Source organism: Chrysemys picta, unplaced genomic scaffold, assembly GCF_011386835.1.
Source record: "Chrysemys picta bellii isolate R12L10 unplaced genomic scaffold, ASM1138683v2 scaf1217, whole genome shotgun sequence".
Taxonomy (NCBI): domain Eukaryota; kingdom Metazoa; phylum Chordata; order Testudines; family Emydidae; genus Chrysemys; species Chrysemys picta.
The window spans coordinates 1-18,296 of NW_027053924.1; the positions used below are offsets into that span (position 1 = coordinate 1).

The following is an 18,296-nucleotide window of genomic DNA, read 5'->3' on the forward strand; positions in this document are numbered from 1 at the left end:
AGTGAAATCTTACTGGGGACCTATCCCGGTCAGATGGAACATGGTGTGGCGAAGGGGCGGCTGTAAGGGGATGGCGGAGGCCGTGGAAAATTCGCCCCTTTTCTCAAAAAAGCCAAGAAATGGCCCAACCAAGCAAACGTCACAAAGTCTGGAAATGAACAGGGGAGTTGGGGGGCTCCTTTCGGACCCTCACTTCCGTGTAATCCTTCCTCAAGTCCTTTTGCCCTGCCCAATTTACACCGCTCAACCAACCACAACTTTCACCCTTTGTTTTCTTGTGCACAAGAAAGAACGCTGTCGGACTGACGAGCGTCAACTGTAGGGATTCGGACAGCTCCGTTACTTGTGTCCGAATTCCAGGCCTTGTGTCTCTTTAGTGATAAGAGGGATCGGGTTCGACACTTTTCCTCACACGCTTAATCCCCCTTCAGGTGCCCGGTAAAAGGACTTCCCTGTAAACAAGGATCAAGGTCCATTCCTTACAAACCAAAGTGCTTTATGGGTCCCTTCCATAGCTGAGGCGGAGCGAGCCCCCTTTAAAACGGGTTGAGGTCCCTGTGGGTTTGAGCTCCTTAGGACCTAGCCTTTAAAATGCCCCGTGCCGTTGACCCCTCCCTGTCAGAAGGGTGCAGGTTTCCCCTTTCTAACTCCTCTTGGGCCGTTGGCACTCGCTGGGCAACGAGACCACCCACTTCTGAGGGAATGGAGGTCTCTCCCTTACAGCGCTTTTCGCTCTGGTCCATTGGAAGGCTTTTGGCTTAAGGACCACCCTGTAAGGAGGGTTTCGGTCTCCTTTGCCATGCAAATTAAGCCACAGGTCACTTTGACACGCCCGGCAAAATGACTGCCCTGTAACCAGGGTGTAAGGTCTTATACCTCTCACGCTTAAGCTAGGGGAGCCTTTCTGTGCCTGTGGCTTAGCGACTCCCCCCGACCCTCCACCACTTGAGAAGGGTTGAACTTCTGTTCCTCTTAGTCACAGTAAATTCCCACAGAATGATTTCTACTTGGCTTTTTTGAGATTTGAAGTGAAATCTTATTTGGGACCTATCCCGGTCAGATGGAACATGGTGTGGCGAAGGGGCGGATGTAAGGGGATGGCGGAGGCCGTGGAAAATTCGCCCCGTTTCTCAAAAAAGCCAAGAAATGGCCCAACCAAGCAAACGTCACAAAGTCTGGAAATGAACAGGGGAGGTGGGGGGCTCCTTTCGGACCCTCACTTCCGTGTAATCCTTCCTCAAGTCCTTTTGCCCTGCCCAATTTACACCGCTCAACCAACCACAACTTTCACCCTTTGTTTTCTTGTGCACAAGAAAGAACGCTGTCGGACTGACGAGCGTCAACTGTAAGGATTCGGACAGCTCCGTTACTTGTGTCCGAATTCCTGGCCTTGTGTCTCTTTGGTGATAAAGAGAGGAGATTCCTCGGGCTACTTTTCAAGAGATTGAGGTGGCGGTCCTTTCTGAAATGTGTTCATGTTGAGATGTTGTTGGTAGATGCGGTGGTATTCAGAGCCGGCACGTGGGTGCACCTAACCCTACTAACAGGACCGCGTCACAAGTAAAAGGGGTCTTTTCTGGTAACGGTAGGGGGCACAAAGTTGTCATTTTCTTGGTGGGGTAGGAGGTAAGTCGGGAAGGGTGTCGCTGAGGGACGGAGGATTGATTGGAAAGGGGACACTCAGCAGGATCCCTCCCTTACCTGTTCATTTCCAGATCTTTTCACATTCAGGACTCCCCCACCCTCATTGTGTAAAGGAGGTGTATTATATTAAAGAAAGGGTGACTGCCCTGTAATCAGGGTTCAGGTCGCTTTCCCTTTTCTCCTCTCTGCATCGGCCCTCTTCACGCCAAGGTCCAAAGTGAGCTCCCTCTAACTAGGGTGTGGGTCTTTCCCTGCCTTTCACAAGGTAACACTGCCATTTGGAAGATAGTTCTAGAAACCAGCCTCTTGAGAGGGTTCAGGGTTTGTCCTACTAGCTGTCCCGTGCCCTCCTCACTCACGCACTCAGCCAAGTCAAAGCCCGCGTCCTCTGCATCCACCTGGACCCGCCTTCTGCCGCAAGCTCTCCTGCGCTCTGAAAGAGATCGGTGCCGAAAAGTAGGAATTAGGGTAATTTCCGGCAGGGCCGAGTACCTTGCCAATGTCATCTGAATCTACCTTGTACACGTGCTCTCTACTGAGCCACAGCTAACCCGCTTCACCTCTCTCTTTCTAGCAACTCAAAGGACAAAATGGACAAGACGACACAAGCACCAAAGAAACTGCAGGAAAAGGGAAGAAAAAGCCACGGCCAACGGCTGCACACACCGCACACACAGCACCCCTCTACCGAGGGATCGGGTTCGACACTTTTCCTCACAGGCTTAATCCCCCTTCAGGTGCCCGGTAAAAGGACTTCCCTGTAAACAAGGATCAAGGTCCATTCCTTACAAACCAAAATGCTTTATGGGTCCCTTCCATAGCTGAGGCGGAGCGAGCCCCCTTTAAAACGGGTTGAGGTCCCTGTGGGTTTGAGCTCCTTAGGACCTAGCCTTTAAAATGCCCCGTGCCGTTGACCCCTCCCTGTCAGAAGGGTGCAGGTTTCCCCTTTCTAACTCCTCTTGGGCCGTTGGCACTCGCTGGGCAACGAGACCACCCACTTCTGAGGGAACGGAGGTCTCTCCTTTACAGCGCTTTTCGCTCTGGTCCATTGGAAGGCTTTTGGCTTAAGGACCACCCTGTAAGGAGGGTTTCGGTCTCCTTTGCCATGCAAATTAAGCCACAGGTCACTTTGACACGCCCGGCAAAATGACTGCCCTGTAACCAGGGTGTAAGGTCTTATACCTCTCACGCTTAAGCTAGGGGAGCCTTTCTGTGCCTGTGGCTTAGCGACTCCCCCCGACCCTCCACCACTTGAGAAGGGTTGAACTTCTGTTCCTCTTAGTCACAGTAAATTCCCACAGAATGATTTCTACTTGGCTTTTTTGAGATATGAAGTGAAATCTTATTTGGGACCTATCCCGGTCAGATGGAACATGGTGTGGCGAAGGGGCGGCTGTAAGGGGATGGCGGAGGCCGTGGAAAATTCGCCCCGTTTCTCAAAAAAGCCAAGAAATGGCCCAACCAAGCAAACGTCACAAAGTCTGGAAATGAACAGGGGAGGTGGGGGGCTCCTTTCGGACCCTCACTTCCGTGTAATCCTTCCTCAAGTCCTTTTGCCCTGCCCAATTTACACCGCTCAACCAACCACAACTTTCACCCTTTGTTTTCTTGTGCACAAGAAAGAACGCTGTCGGACTGACGAGCGTCAACTGTAGGGATTCGGACAGCTCCGTTTTTTGTGTCTGAATTCCTGGCCTTGTGTCTCTTTGGTGATAAAGAGAGGAGATTCCTCGGGCTACGTTGGAAGAGATTGAGGTGGCGGTCCTTTCTGAAATGTGTTCATGTTGAGATGTTGTAGGTAGATGCGGTGGTATTCAGAGCCGGCACGTGGGTGCACCTAACCTTACTAACAGGACCGCGTCACAAGTAAGAGGGGTCTTTTCTGGTAAAGGCAGGGGGCACAAAGTTGTCATTTTCTTGGTGGGGTAGGAGGTAAGTCGGGAAGGGTGTCGCTGAGGGACGGAGGATTGATTGGAAAGGGGACACTCAGCAGGATCCCTCCCTTACCTGTTCATTTCCAGATCTTTTCACATTCAGGACTCCCCGACCCTCATTGTGTAAAGGAGGTGTATTATATTAAAGAAAGGGTGACTGCCCTGTAATCAGGGTTCAGGTCGCTTTCCCTTTTCTCCTCTCTGCATCGGCCCTCTTCACGCCAAGGTCCAAAGTGAGCTCCCTCTAACTAGGGTGTGGGTCTTTCCCTGCCTTTCAGAAGGTAACACTGCCATTTGGAAGGTAGTTCTAGAAACCAGCCTCTTGAGAGGGTTCAGGGTTTGCCCTACTAGCTGTCCCGTGCCCTCCTCACTCACGCACTCAGCCAAGTCAAAGCCCGCGTCCTCTGCATCCACCTGAACCCGCCTTCTGCCGCAAGCTCTCCTGCGCTCTGAAAGAGATCGGTGCCGAAAAGTAGGAATTAGGGTAATTTCCGGCAGGGCCGAGTACCTTGCCAATGTCATCTGAATCTACCTTGTACACGTGCTCTCTACTGAGCCACAGTTAACCCGCTTCACCTCTCTCTTTCTAGCAACTCAAAGGACAAAATGGACAAGACGACACAAGCACCAAAGAAACTGCAGGAAAAGGGAAGAAAAAGCCACGGCCAACGGCTGCACACACCGCACACACAGCACCCCTCTACCGAGGGATCGGGTTCGACACTTTTCCTCACAGGCTTAATCCCCCTTCAGGTGCCCGGTAAAAGGACTTCCCTGTAAACAAGGATCAAGGTCCATTCCTTACAAACCAAAATGCTTTATGGGTCCCTTCCATAGCTGAGGCGGAGCGAGCCCCCTTTAAAACGGGTTGAGGTCCCTGTGGGTTTGAGCTCCTTAGGACCTAGCCTTTAAAATGCCCCGTGCCGTTGACCCCTCCCTGTCAGAAGGGTGCAGGTTTCCCCTTTCTAACTCCTCTTGGGCCGTTGGCACTCGCTGGGCAACGAGACCACCCACTTCTGAGGGAACGGAGGTCTCTCCTTTACAGCGCTTTTCGCTCTGGTCCATTGGAAGGCTTTTGGCTTAAGGACCACCCTGTAAGGAGGGTTTCGGTCTCCTTTGCCATGCAAATTAAGCCACAGGTCACTTTGACACGCCCGGCAAAATAACTGCCCTGTAACCAGGGTGTAAGGTCTTATACCTCTCACGCTTAAGCTAGGGGAGCCTTTCTGTGCCTGTGGCTTAGCGACTCCCCCCGACCCTCCACCACTTGAGAAGGGTTGAACTTCTGTTCCTCTTAGTCACAGTAAATTCCCACAGAATGATTTCTACTTGGCTTTTTTGAGATATGAAGTGAAATCTTACTGGGGACCTATCCCGGTCAGATGGAACATGGTGTGGCGAAGGGGCGGCTGTAAGGGGATGGCGGAGGCCGTGGAAAATTCGCCCCGTTTCTCAAAAAAGCCAAGAAATGGCCCAACCAAGCAAACGTCACAAAGTCTGGAAATGAACAGGGGAGGTGGGGGGCTCCTTTCGGACCCTCACTTCCGTGTAATCCTTCCTCAAGTCCTTTTGCCCTGCCCAATTTACACCGCTCAACCAACCACAACTTTCACCCTTTGTTTTCTTGTGCACAAGAAAGAACGCTGTCGGACTGACGAGCGTCAACTGTAGGGATTCGGACAGCTCCGTTACTTGTGTCCGAATTCCTGGCCTTGTGTCTCTTTGGTGATAAAGAGAGGAGATTCCTCGGGCTACGTTGGAAGAGATTGAGGTGGCGGTCCTTTCTGAAATGTGTTCATGTTGAGATGTTGTTGGTAGATGCGGTGGTATTCAGAGCCGGCACGTGGGTGCACCTAACCCTACTAACAGGACCGCGTCACAAGTCAGAGGGGTCTTTTTTGGTAAAGGTAGGGGGCACAAAGTTGTCATTTTCTTGGTGGGGTAGGAGGTAAGTCGGGAAGGGTGTCGCTGAGGGACGGAGGATTGATTGGAAAGGGGACACTCAGCAGGATCCCTCCCTTACCTGTTCATTTCCAGATCTTTTCACATTCAGGACTCCCCGACCCTCATTGTGTAAAGGAGGTGTATTATATTAAAGAAAGGGTGACTGCCCTGTAATCAGGGTTCAGGTCGCTTTCCCTTTTCTCCTCTCTGCATCGGCCCTCTTCACGCCAAGGTCCAAAGTGAGCGCCCTCTAACTAGGGTGTGGGTCTTTCCCTGTCTTTCACAAGGTAACACTGCCATTTGGAAGGTAGTTCTAGAAACCAGCCTCTTGAGAGGGTTCAGGGTTTGTCCTACTAGCTGTCCCGTGCCCTCCTCACTCACGCACTCAGCCAAGTCAAAGCCCGCGTCCTCTGCATCCACCTGGACCCGCCTTCTGCCGCAAGCTCTCCTGCGCTCTGAAAGAGATCGGTGCCGAAATGTAGGAATTTGGCAAGGTACTCGGCCCTGCCGGAAATTACCCTATGTCATCTGAATCTACCTTGTACACGTGCTCTCTACTGAGCCACAGCTAACCCGCTTCACCTCTCTCTTTCTAGCAACTCAAAGGACAAAATGGACAAGACGACACAAGCACCAAAGAAACTGCAGGAAAAGGGAAGAAAAAGCCACGGCCAACGGCTGCACACACCGCACACACAGCACCCCTCTACCGAGGGATCGGGTTCGACACTTTTCCTCACAGGCTTAATCCCCCTTCAGGTGCCCGGTAAAAGGACTTCCCTGTAAACAAGGATCAAGGTCCATTCCTTACAAACCAAAATGCTTTATGGGTCCCTTCCATAGCTGAGGCGGAGCGAGCCCCCTTTAAAACGGGTTGAGGTCCCTGTGGGTTTGAGCTCCTTAGGACCTAGCCTTTAAAATGCCCCGTGCCGTTGACCCCTCCCTGTCAGAAGGGTGCAGGTTTCCCCTTTCTAACTCCTCTTGGGCCGTTGGCACTCGCTGGGCAACGAGACCACCCACTTCTGAGGGAACGGAGGTCTCTCCTTTACAGCGCTTTTCGCTCTGGTCCATTGGAAGGCTTTTGGCTTAAGGACCACCCTGTAAGGAGGGTTTCGGTCTCCTTTGCCATGCAAATTAAGCCACAGGTCACTTTGACACGCCCGGCAAAATGACTGCCCTGTAACCAGGGTGTAAGGTCTTATACCTCTCACGCTTAAGCTAGGGGAGCCTTTCTGTGCCTGTGGCTTAGCGACTCCCCCCGACCCTCCACCACTTGAGAAGGGTTGAACTTCTGTTCCTCTTAGTCACAGTAAATTCCTACAGAATGATTTCTACTTGGCTTTTTTGAGATTTGAAGTGAAATCTTATTTGGGACCTATCCCGGTCAGATGGAACATGGTGTGGCGAAGGGGCGGCTGTAAGGGGATGGCGGAGGCCGTGGAAAATTCGCCCCGTTTCTCAAAAAAGCCAAGAAATGGCCCAACCAAGCAAACGTCACAAAGTCTGGAAATGAACAGGGGAGGTGGGGGGCTCCTTTCGGACCCTCACTTCCGTGTAATCCTTCCTCAAGTCCTTTTGCCCTGCCCAATTTACACCGCTCAACCAACCACAACTTTCACCCTTTGTTTTCTTGTGCACAAGAAAGAACGCTGTCGGACTGACGAGCGTCAACTGTAGGGATTCGGACAGCTCCGTTTTTTGTGTCTGAATTCCTGGCCTTGTGTCTCTTTGGTGATAAAGAGAGGAGATTCCTCGGGCTACGTTGGAAGAGATTGAGGTGGCGGTCCTTTCTGAAATGTGTTCATGTTGAGATGTTGTTGGTAGATGCGGTGGTATTCAGAGCCGGCACGTGGGTGCACCTAACCCTACTAACAGGACCGCGTCACAAGTCAGAGGGGTCTTTTTTGGTAAAGGCAGGGGGCACAAAGTTGTCATTTTCTTGGTGGGGTAGGAGGTAAGTCGGGAAGGGTGTCGCTGAGGGACGGAGGATTGATTGGAAAGGGGACACTCAGCAGGATCCCTCCCTTACCTGTTCATTTCCAGATCTTTTCACATTCAGGACTCCCCCACCCTCATTGTGTAAAGGAGGTGTATTATATTAAAGAAAGGGTGACTGCCCTGTAATCAGGGTTCAGGTCGCTTTCCCTTTTCTCCTCTCTGCATCGGCCCTCTTCACGCCAAGGTCCAAAGTGAGCGCCCTCTAACTAGGGTGTGGGTCTTTCCCTGTCTTTCACAAGGTAACACTGCCATTTGGAAGGTAGTTCTAGAAACCAGCCTCTTGAGAGGGTTCAGGGTTTGTCCTACTAGCTGTCCCGTGCCCTCCTCACTCACGCACTCAGCCAAGTCAAAGCCCGCGTCCTCTGCATCCACCTGGACCCGCCTTCTGCCGCAAGCTCTCCTGCGCTCTGAAAGAGATCGGTGCCGAAATGTAGGAATTAGGGTAATTTCCGGCAGGGCCGAGTACCTTGCCAATGTCATCTGAATCTACCTTGTACACGTGCTCTCTACTGAGCCACAGCTAACCCGCTTCACCTCTCTCTTTCTAGCAACTCAAAGGACAAAATGGACAAGACGACACAAGCACCAAAGAAACTGCAGGAAAAGGGAAGAAAAAGCCACGGCCAACGGCTGCACACACCGCACACACAGCACCCCTCTACCGAGGGATCGGGTTCGACACTTTTCCTCACAGGCTTAATCCCCCTTCAGGTGCCCGGTAAAAGGACTTCCCTGTAAACAAGGATCAAGGTCCATTCCTTACAAACCAAAATGCTTTATGGGTCCCTTCCATAGCTGAGGCGGAGCGAGCCCCCTTTAAAACGGGTTGAGGTCCCTGTGGGTTTGAGCTCCTTAGGACCTAGCCTTTAAAATGCCCCGTGCCGTTGACCCCTCCCTGTCAGAAGGGTGCAGGTTTCCCCTTTCTAACTCCTCTTGGGCCGTTGGCACTCGCTGGGCAACGAGACCACCCACTTCTGAGGGAACGGAGGTCTCTCCTTTACAGCGCTTTTCGCTCTGGTCCATTGGAAGGCTTTTGGCTTAAGGACCACCCTGTAAGGAGGGTTTCGGTCTCCTTTGCCATGCAAATTAAGCCACAGGTCACTTTGACACGCCCGGCAAAATGACTGCCCTGTAACCAGGGTGTAAGGTCTTATACCTCTCACGCTTAAGCTAGGGGAGCCTTTCTGTGCCTGTGGCTTAGCGACTCCCCCCGACCCTCCACCACTTGAGAAGGGTTGAACTTCTGTTCCTCTTAGTCACAGTAAATTCCCACAGAATGATTTCTACTTGGCTTTTTTGAGATTTGAAGTGAAATCTTATTTGGGACCTATCCCGGTCAGATGGAACATGGTGTGGCGAAGGGGCGGCTGTAAGGGGATGGCGGAGGCCGTGGAAAATTCGCCCCGTTTCTCAAAAAAGCCAAGAAATGGCCCAACCAAGCAAACGTCACAAAGTCTGGAAATGAACAGGGGAGGTGGGGGGCTCCTTTCGGACCCTCACTTCCGTGTAATCCTTCCTCAAGTCCTTTTGCCCTGCCCAATTTACACCGCTCAACCAACCACAACTTTCACCCTTTGTTTTCTTGTGCACAAGAAAGAACGCTGTCGGACTGACGAGCGTCAACTGTAGGGATTCGGACAGCTCCGTTTTTTGTGTCTGAATTCCTGGCCTTGTGTCTCTTTGGTGATAAAGAGAGGAGATTCCTCGGGCTACTTTTGAAGAGATTGAGGTGGCGGTCCTTTCTGAAATGTGTTCATGTTGAGATGTTGTAGGTAGATGCGGTGGTATTCAGAGCCGGCACGTGGGTGCACCTAACCCTACTAACAGGACCGCGTCACAAGTCAGAGGGGTCTTTTTTGGTAAAGGCAGGGGGCACAAAGTTGTCATTTTCTTGGTGGGGTAGGAGGTAAGTCGGGAAGGGTGTCGCTGAGGGACGGAGGATTGATTGGAAAGGGGACACTCAGCAGGATCCCTCCCTTACCTGTTCATTTCCAGATCTTTTCACATTCAGGACTCCCCGACCCTCATTGTGTAAAGGAGGTGTATTATATTAAAGAAAGGGTGACTGCCCTGTAATCAGGGTTCAGGTCGCTTTCCCTTTTCTCCTCTCTGCATCGGCCCTCTTCACGCCAAGGTCCAAAGTGAGCTCCCTCTAACTAGGGTGTGGGTCTTTCCCTGCCTTTCACAAGGTAACACTGCCATTTGGAAGATAGTTCTAGAAACCAGCCTCTTGAGAGGGTTCAGGGTTTGTCCTACTAGCTGTCCCGTGCCCTCCTCACTCACGCACTCAGCCAAGTCAAAGCCCGCGTCCTCTGCATCCACCTGGACCCGCCTTCTGCCGCAAGCTCTCCTCCGTTCTGAAAGAGATCGGTGCCGAAAAGAAGGAATTAGGGTAATTTCCGGCAGGGCCGAGTACCTTGCCAATGTCATCTGAATCTACCTTGTACACGTGCTCTCTACTGAGCCACAGCTAACCCGCTTCACCTCTCTCTTTCTAGCAACTCAAAGGACAAAATGAACAAGATGACACAAGCACCAAAGAAACTGCAGGAAAAGGGAAGAAAAAGCCACGGCCAACGGCTGCACACACCACACACACCGCACCCCTCTACCGAGGGATCGGGTTCGACACTTCTCCTCACAGGCTTAATCCCCCTTCAGGTGCCCGGTAAAAGGACCTCCCTGTAAACAAGGATCAAGGTCCATTCCTTGCCAACCACAATGCTTTATGGGTCCCTTCCATAGCTGAGGAGGAGCGAGCCCCCTTTCAAACGGGTTGAGGTCTCTGAGGGTTTGAGCTCCTTAGGACCTAGCCTTTAAAATGCCCCGGGCCGTTGACCCCTCCCTGTCAGAAGGGTGCAGGTTTCCCCTTTCTAACTCCTCTTGGGCCGTTGGCACTCGCTGGGCAACGAGACCACCCACTTCTGAGGGAACGGAGGTCTCTCCTTTACAGCGCTTTTCGCTCTGGCCCATTGGAAGGCCCCTGGCTTAAGGACCACCCTGTAAGGAGGGTTTCGGTCTCCTTTGCCATGCAAATTAAGCCACGGGTCACTTTGACACGCCCGGCAAAATGACTGCCCTGTAACCAGGGTGTAAGGTCTTATACCTCTCACGCTTAAGCTAGGGGAGCCTTTCTGTGCCTGTGGCTTAGCGACTCCCCCCGACCCTCCACCACTTGAGAAGGGTTGAACTTCTGTTCCTCTTAGTCACAGTAAATTCCCACAGAATGATTTCTACTTGGCTTTTTTGAGATATGAAGTGAAATCTTACTGGGGACCTATCCCGGTCAGATGGAACATGGTGTGGCGAAGGGGCGGCTGTAAGGGGATGGCGGAGGCCGTGGAAAATTCGCCCCGTTTCTCAAAAAAGCCAAGAAATGGCCCAACCAAGCAAACGTCACAAAGTCTGGAAATGAACAGGGGAGGTGGGGGGCTCCTTTCGGACCCTCACTTCCGTGTAATCCTTCCTCAAGTCCTTTTGCCCTGCCCAATTTACACCGCTCAACCAACCACAACTTTCACCCTTTGTTTTCTTGTGCACAAGAAAGAACGCTGTCGGACTGACGAGCGTCAACTGTAGGGATTCGGACAGCTCCGTTACTTGTGTCCGAATTCCAGGCCTTGTGTCTCTTTGGTGATAAAGAGAGGAGATTCCTCGGGCTACTTTTCAAGAGATTGAGGTGGCGGTCCTTTCTGAAATGTGTTCATGTTGAGATGTTGTTGGTAGATGCGGTGGTATTCAGAGCCGGCACGTGGGTGCACCTAACCCTACTAACAGGACCGCGTCACAAGTAAAAGGGGTCTTTTCTGGTAAAGGTAGGGGGCACAAAGTTGTCATTTTCTTGGTGGGGTAGGAGGTTAGTCGGGAAGGGTGTCGCTGAGGGACGGAGGATTGATTGGAAAGGGGACACTCAGCAGGATCCCTCCCTTACCTGTTCATTTCCAGATCTTTTCACATTCAGGACTCCCCGACCCTCATTGTGTAAAGGAGGTGTATTATATTAAAGAAAGGGTGACTGCCCTGTAATCAGGGTTCAGGTCGCTTTCCCTTTTCTCCTCTCTGCATCGGCCCTCTTCACGCCAAGGTCCAAAGTGAGCTCCCTCTAACTAGGGTGTGGGTCTTTCCCTGCCTTTCACAAGGTAACACTGCCATTTGGAAGATAGTTCTAGAAACCAGCCTCTTGAGAGGGTTCAGGATTTGCCCTACTAGCTGTCCCGTGCCCTCCTCACTCATGCACTCAGCCAAGTCAAAGCCCGCGTCCTCTGCATCCACCTGGACCCGCCTTCTGCCGCAAGCTCTCCTGCGCTCTGAAAGAGATCGGTGCCGAAAAGTAGGAATTAGGGTAATTTCCGGCAGGGCCGAGTACCTTGCCAATGTCATCTGAATCTACCTTGTACACGTGCTCTCTACTGAGCCACAGTTAACGCGCTTCACCTCTCTCTTTCTAGCAACTCAAAGGACAAAATGGACAAGACGACACAAGCACCAAAGAAACTGCAGGAAAAGGGAAGAAAAAGCCACGGCCAACGGCTGCACACACCGCACACACAGCACCCCTCTACCGAGGGATCGGGTTCGACACTTTTCCTCACAGGCTTAATCCCCCTTCAGGTGCCCGGTAAAAGGACTTCCCTGTAAACAAGGATCAAGGTCCATTCCTTACAAACCAAAATGCTTTATGGGTCCCTTCCATAGCTGAGGCGGAGCGAGCCCCCTTTAAAACGGGTTGAGGTCCCTGTGGGTTTGAGCTCCTTAGGACCTAGCCTTTAAAATGCCCCGTGCCGTTGACTCCTCCCTGTCAGAAGGGTGCAGGTTTCCCCTTTCTAACTCCTCTTGGGCCGTTGGCACTCGCTGGGCAACGAGACCACCCACTTCTGAGGGAACGGAGGTCTCTCCTTTACAGCGCTTTTCGCTCTGGTCCATTGGAAGGCTTTTGGCTTAAGGACCACCCTGTAAGGAGGGTTTCGGTCTCCTTTGCCATGCAAATTAAGCCACAGGTCACTTTGACACGCCCGGCAAAATGACTGCCCTGTAACCAGGGTGTAAGGTCTTATACCTCTCACGCTTAAGCTAGGGGAGCCTTTCTGTGCCTGTGGCTTAGCGACTCCCCCCGACCCTCCACCACTTGAGAAGGGTTGAACTTCTGTTCCTCTTAGTCACAGTAAATTCCCACAGAATGATTTCTACTTGGCTTTTTTGAGATATGAAGTGAAATCTTACTGGGGACCTATCCCGGTCAGATGGAACATGGTGTGGCGAAGGGGCGGCTGTAAGGGAATGGCGGAGGCCGTGGAAAATTCGCCCCGTTTCTCAAAAAAGCCAAGAAATGGCCCAACCAAGCAAACGTCACAAAGTCTGGAAATGAACAGGGGAGGTGGGGGGCTCCTTTCGGACCCTCACTTCCGTGTAATCCTTCCTCAAGTCCTTTTGCCCTGCCCAATTTACACCGCTCAACCAACCACAACTTTCACCCTTTGTTTTCTTGTGCACAAGAAAGAACGCTGTCGGACTGACGAGCGTCAACTGTAGGGATTCGGACAGCTCCGTTACTTGTGTCCGAATTCCTGGCCTTGTGTCTCTTTGGTGATAAAGAGAGGAGATTCCTCGGGCTACTTTTGAAGAGATTGAGGTGGCGGTCCTTTCTGAAATGTGTTCATGTTGAGATGTTGTTGGTAGATGCGGTGGTATTCAGAGCCGGCACGTGGGTGCACCTAACCCTACTAACAGGACCGCGTCACAAGTCAGAGGGGTCTTTTTTGGTAAAGGTAAGGGGCACAAAGTTGTCATTTTCTTGGTGGGGTAGGAGGTAAGTCGGGAAGGGTGTCGCTGAGGGATGGAGGATTGATTGGAAAGGGGACACTCAGCAGGATCCCTCCCTTACCTGTTCATTTCCAGATCTTTTCACATTCAGGACTCCCCCACCCCAACAGTGTAAAGGAGGTATATTTTACTAAAAAAAGGGTGACTGCCCTGTAATCAGGGTTCAGGTCGATTTCCCTTTTCTCCTCCCTAAATTGGCCCTCTTCACGCCAAGGTCCAAAGTGAGCGCCCTCTAACTAGGGTGTGGGTCTTTCCCTGTCTTTCACAAGGTAACACTGCCATTTGGAAGGTAGTTCTAGAAACCAGCCTCTTGAGAGGGTTCAGGGTTTGTCCTACTAGCTGTCCCGTGCCCTCCTCACTCACGCACTCAGCCAAGTCAAAGCCCGCGTCCTCTGCATCCACCTGGACCCGCCTTCTGCCGCAAGCTCTCCTCCGTTCTGAAAGAGATCGGTGCCGAAAAGTAGGAATTAGGGTAATTTCCGGCAGGGCCGAGTACCTTGCCAATGTCATCTGAATCTACCTTGTACACGTGCTCTCTACTGAGCCACAGCTAACCCGCTTCACCTCTCTCTTTCTAGCAACTCAAAGGACAAAATGAACAAGATGACACAAGCACCAAAGAAACTGCAGGAAAAGGGAAGAAAAAGCCACGGCCAACGGCTGCACACACCACACACACCGCACCCCTCTACCGAGGGATCGGGTTCGACACTTCTCCTCACAGGCTTAATCCCCGTTCAGGTGCCCGGTAAAAGGACCTCCCTGTAAACAAGGATCAAGGTCCATTCCTTGCCAACCACAATGCTTTATGGGTCCCTTCCATAGCTGAGGCGGAGCGAGCCCCCTTTCAAACGGGTTGAGGTCTCTGAGGGTTTGAGCTCCTTAGGACCTAGCCTTTAAAATGCCCCGTGCCGTTGACCCCTCCCTGTCAGAAGGGTGCAGGTTTCCCCTTTCTAACTCCTCTTGGGCCGTTGGCACTCGCTGGGCAACGAGACCACCCACTTCTGAGGGAACGGAGGTCTCTCCTTTACAGCGCTTTTCGCTCTGGTCCATTGGAAGGCTTTTGGCTTAAGGACCACCCTGTAAGGAGGGTTTCGGTCTCCTTTGCCATGCAAATTAAGCCACAGGTCACTTTGACACGCCCGGCAAAATGACTGCCCTGTAACCAGGGTGTATGGTCTTATACCTCTCACGCTTAAGCTAGGGGAGCCTTTCTGTGCCTGTGGCTTAGCGACTCCCCCCGACCCTCCACCACTTGAGAAGGGTTGAACTTCTGTTCCTCTTAGTCACAGTAAATTCCCACAGAATGATTTCTACTTGGCTTTTTTGAGATTTGAAGTGAAATCTTATTTGGGACCTATCCCGGTCAGATGGAACATGGTGTGGCGAAGGGGCGGCTGTAAGGGGATGGCGGAGGCCGTGGAAAATTCGCCCCGTTTCTCAAAAAAGCCAAGAAATGGCCCAACCAAGCAAACGTCACAAAGTCTGGAAATGAACAGGGGAGGTGGGGGGCTCCTTTCGGACCCTCACTTCCGTGTAATCCTTCCTCAAGTCCTTTTGCCCTGCCCAATTTACACCGCTCAACCAACCACAACTTTCACCCTTTGTTTTCTTGTGCACAAGAAAGAACGCTGTCGGACTGACGAGCGTCAACTGTAGGGATTCGGACAGCTCCGTTACTTGTGTCCGAATTCCTGGCCTTGTGTCTCTTTGGTGATAAAGAGAGGAGATTCCTCGGGCTACGTTGGAAGAGATTGAGGTGGCGGTCCTTTCTGAAATGTGTTCATGTTGAGATGTTGTTGGTAGATGCGGTGGTATTCAGAGCCGGCACGTGGGTGCACCTAACCCTACTAACAGGACCGCGTCACAAGTAAAAGGGGTCTTTTCTGGTAAAGGTAGGGGGCACAAAGTTGTCATTTTCTTGGTGGGGTAGGAGGTTAGTCGGGAAGGGTGTCGCTGAGGGACGGAGGATTGATTGGAAAAGGGACACTCAGCAGGATCCCTCCCTTACCTGTTCATTTCCAGATCTTTTCACATTCAGGACTCCCCCACCCCAACAGTGTAAAGGAGGTATATTTTACTAAAAAAAGGGTGACTGCCCTGTAATCAGGGTTCAGGTCGCTTTCCCTTTTCTCCTCCCTACATTGGCCCTCTTCACGCCAAGGTCCAAAGTGAGCGCCCTCTAACTAGGGTGTGGGTCTTTCCCTGTCTTTCACAAGGTAACACTGCCATTTGGAAGGTAGTTCTAGAAACCAGTCTCTTGAGAGGGTTCAGGGTTTGTCCTACTAGCTGTCCCGTGCCCTCCTCACTCACGCACTCAGCCAAGTCAAAGCCCGCGTCCTCTGCATCCACCTGGACCCGCCTTCTGCCGCAAGCTCTCCTGCGCTCTGAAAGAGATCGGTGCCGAAAAGTAGGAATTAGGGTAATTTCCGGCAGGGCCGAGTACCTTGCCAATGTCATCTGAATCTACCTTGTACACGTGCTCTCTACTGAGCCACAGCTAACCCGCTTCACCTCTCTCTTTCTAGCAACTCAAAGGACAAAATGGACAAGACGACACAAGCACCAAAGAAACTGCAGGAAAAGGGAAGAAAAAGCCACGGCCAACGGCTGCACACACCGCACACACAGCACCCCTCTACCGAGGGATCGGGTTCGACACTTTTCCTCACAGGCTTAATCCCCCTTCAGGTGCCCGGTAAAAGGACTTCCCTGTAAACAAGGATCAAGGTCCATTCCTTACAAACCAAAATGCTTTATGGGTCCCTTCCATAGCTGAGGCGGAGCGAGCCCCCTTTAAAACGGGTTGAGGTCCCTGTGGGTTTGAGCTCCTTAGGACCTAGCCTTTAAAATGCCCCGTGCCGTTGACCCCTCCCTGTCAGAAGGGTGCAGGTTTCCCCTTTCTAACTCCTCTTGGGCCGTTGGCACTCGCTGGGCAACGAGACCACCCACTTCTGAGGGAACGGAGGTCTCTCCTTTACAGCGCTTTTCGCTCTGGTCCATTGGAAGGCTTTTGGCTTAAGGACCACCCTGTAAGGAGGGTTTCGGTCTCCTTTGCCATGCAAATTAAGCCACAGGTCACTTTGACACGCCCGGCAAAATGACTGCCCTGTAACCAGGGTGTAAGGTCTTATACCTCTCACGCTTAAGCTAGGGGAGCCTTTCTGTGCCTGTGGCTTAGCGACTCCCCCCGACCCTCCACCACTTGAGAAGGGTTGAACTTCTGTTCCTCTTAGTCACAGTAAATTCCCACAGAATGATTTCTACTTGGCTTTTTTGAGATTTGAAGTGAAATCTTATTTGGGACCTATCCCGGTCAGATGGAACATGGTGTGGCGAAGGGGCGGCTGTAAGGGGATGGCGGAGGCCGTGGAAAATTCGCCCCGTTTCTCAAAAAAGCCAAGAAATGGCCCAACCAAGCAAACGTCACAAAGTCTGGAAATGAACAGGGGAGGTGGGGGGCTCCTTTCGGACCCTCACTTCCGTGTAATCCTTCCTCAAGTCCTTTTGCCCTGCCCAATTTACACCGCTCAACCAACCACAACTTTCCCCTTTGTTTTCTTGTGCACAAGAAAGAACGCTGTCGGACTGACGAGCGTCAACTGTAGGGATTCGGACAGCTCCGTTACTTGTGTCCGAATTCCTGGCCTTGTGTCTCTTTGGTGATAAAGAGAGGAGATTCCTCGGGCTACGTTGGAAGAGATTGAGGTGGCGGTCCTTTCTGAAATGTGTTCATGTTGAGATGTTGTTGGTAGATGCGGTGGTATTCAGAGCCGGCACGTGGGTGCACCTAACCCTACTAACAGGACCGCGTCACAAGTCAGAGGGGTCTTTTTTGGTAAAGGCAGGGGGCACAAAGTTGTCATTTTCTTGGTGGGGTAGGAGGTAAGTCGGGAAGGGTGTCGCTGAGGGACGGAGGATTGATTGGAAAGGGGACACTCAGCAGGATCCCTCCCTTACCTGTTCATTTCCAGATCTTTTCACATTCAGGACTCCCCCACCCTCATTGTGTAAAGGAGGTGTATTATATTAAAGAAAGGGTGACTGCCCTGTAATCAGGGTTCAGGTCGCTTTCCCTTTTCTCCTCTCTGCATCGGCCCTCTTCACGCCAAGGTCCAAAGTGAGCGCCCTCTAACTAGGGTGTGGGTCTTTCCCTGTCTTTCACAAGGTAACACTGCCATTTGGAAGGTAGTTCTAGAAACCAGCCTCTTGAGAGGGTTCAGGGTTTGTCCTACTAGCTGTCCCGTGCCCTCCTCACTCACGCACTCAGCCAAGTCAAAGCCCGCGTCCTCTGCATCCACCTGGACCCGCCTTCTGCCGCAAGCTCTCCTGCGCTCTGAAAGAGATCGGTGCCGAAATGTAGGAATTAGGGTAATTTCCGGCAGGGCCGAGTACCTTGCCAATGTCATCTGAATCTACCTTGTACACGTGCTCTCTACTGAGCCACAGCTAACCCGCTTCACCTCTCTCTTTCTAGCAACTCAAAGGACAAAATGGACAAGACGACACAAGCACCAAAGAAACTGCAGGAAAAGGGAAGAAAAAGCCACGGCCAACGGCTGCACACACCGCACACACAGCACCCCTCTACCGAGGGATCGGGTTCGACACTTTTCCTCACAGGCTTAATCCCCCTTCAGGTGCCCGGTAAAAGGACTTCCCTGTAAACAAGGATCAAGGTCCATTCCTTACAAACCAAAATGCTTTATGGGTCCCTTCCATAGCTGAGGCGGAGCGAGCCCCCTTTAAAACGGGTTGAGGTCCCTGTGGGTTTGAGCTCCTTAGGACCTAGCCTTTAAAATGCCCCGTGCCGTTGACCCCTCCCTGTCAGAAGGGTGCAGGTTTCCCCTTTCTAACTCCTCTTGGGCCGTTGGCACTCGCTGGGCAACGAGACCACCCACTTCTGAGGGAACGGAGGTCTCTCCTTTACAGCGCTTTTCGCTCTGGTCCATTGGA

The 18,296-nt window shown here is 52.0% G+C and overlaps 1 protein-coding gene and 3 long non-coding RNA genes across 18 annotated transcripts; 3 read left to right on the forward strand and 1 right to left on the reverse strand.

Moving 5' to 3' along the window:
• Nucleotides 1–86: 86 nt before the first annotated feature.
• LOC135979790 (uncharacterized) lies at nucleotides 87–17,937 on the reverse strand. Of its 15 annotated transcripts, none has more exons than XM_065579977.1 (9): nucleotides 17,603–17,850; nucleotides 15,658–15,727; nucleotides 13,704–13,777; nucleotides 11,758–11,827; nucleotides 9,804–9,877; nucleotides 7,858–7,927; nucleotides 5,904–5,977; nucleotides 3,958–4,027; nucleotides 1,845–2,077 (listed from the first exon to the last, which is right to left on the reverse strand). In XM_065579977.1, exons 1-9 carry the CDS (start codon nucleotides 17,747–17,749, stop codon nucleotides 1,845–1,847), a joined length of 882 nt encoding a protein of 293 aa, XP_065436049.1. In that variant the 5' UTR covers nucleotides 17,750–17,850. The 15 variants fall into 15 exon arrangements, with proteins under 15 accessions (XP_065436058.1, XP_065436052.1, XP_065436050.1 ...); XM_065579982.1 differs by having other exon boundaries at nucleotides 17,607–17,678; XM_065579989.1 differs by having other exon boundaries at nucleotides 1,962–2,077; nucleotides 3,954–4,027; nucleotides 5,908–5,977; nucleotides 17,603–17,937.
• LOC135979791 (uncharacterized) lies at nucleotides 1,972–5,910 on the forward strand. Its single transcript, XR_010597040.1, has 3 exons — nucleotides 1,972–2,112; nucleotides 2,219–4,062; nucleotides 4,169–5,910. It is a non-coding gene; the product is annotated as an uncharacterized LOC135979791 (long non-coding RNA).
• Nucleotides 6,067–12,782, forward strand: LOC135979793 (uncharacterized). The gene is made up of 3 exons (XR_010597042.1): nucleotides 6,067–7,962; nucleotides 8,069–11,862; nucleotides 11,969–12,782. It is a non-coding gene; the product is annotated as an uncharacterized LOC135979793 (long non-coding RNA).
• On the forward strand, nucleotides 13,771–17,951 carry LOC135979792 (uncharacterized). Its single transcript, XR_010597041.1, has 3 exons — nucleotides 13,771–15,762; nucleotides 15,869–17,711; nucleotides 17,818–17,951. It is a non-coding gene; the product is annotated as an uncharacterized LOC135979792 (long non-coding RNA).
• Nucleotides 17,952–18,296: the final 345 nt, after the last annotated feature.

Coding starts and splice junctions, on each gene's coding strand:
- LOC135979790 (XM_065579977.1), bottom strand. CDS start 17,749: ATGACATTGGCAAGGTACTCGGCCCTGCCGGAAATTACCCTAATTCCT. Junction 15,728..17,602: donor GCTTTGACTTGGCTGAGTGC/GTGAGTGAGGAG, acceptor GATCTCTTTCAG/AGCGCAGGAGAGCTTGCGGC. Junction 4,028..5,903: donor GCTTTGACTTGGCTGAGTGC/GTGAGTGAGGAG, acceptor GATCTCTTTCAG/AGCGCAGGAGAGCTTGCGGC.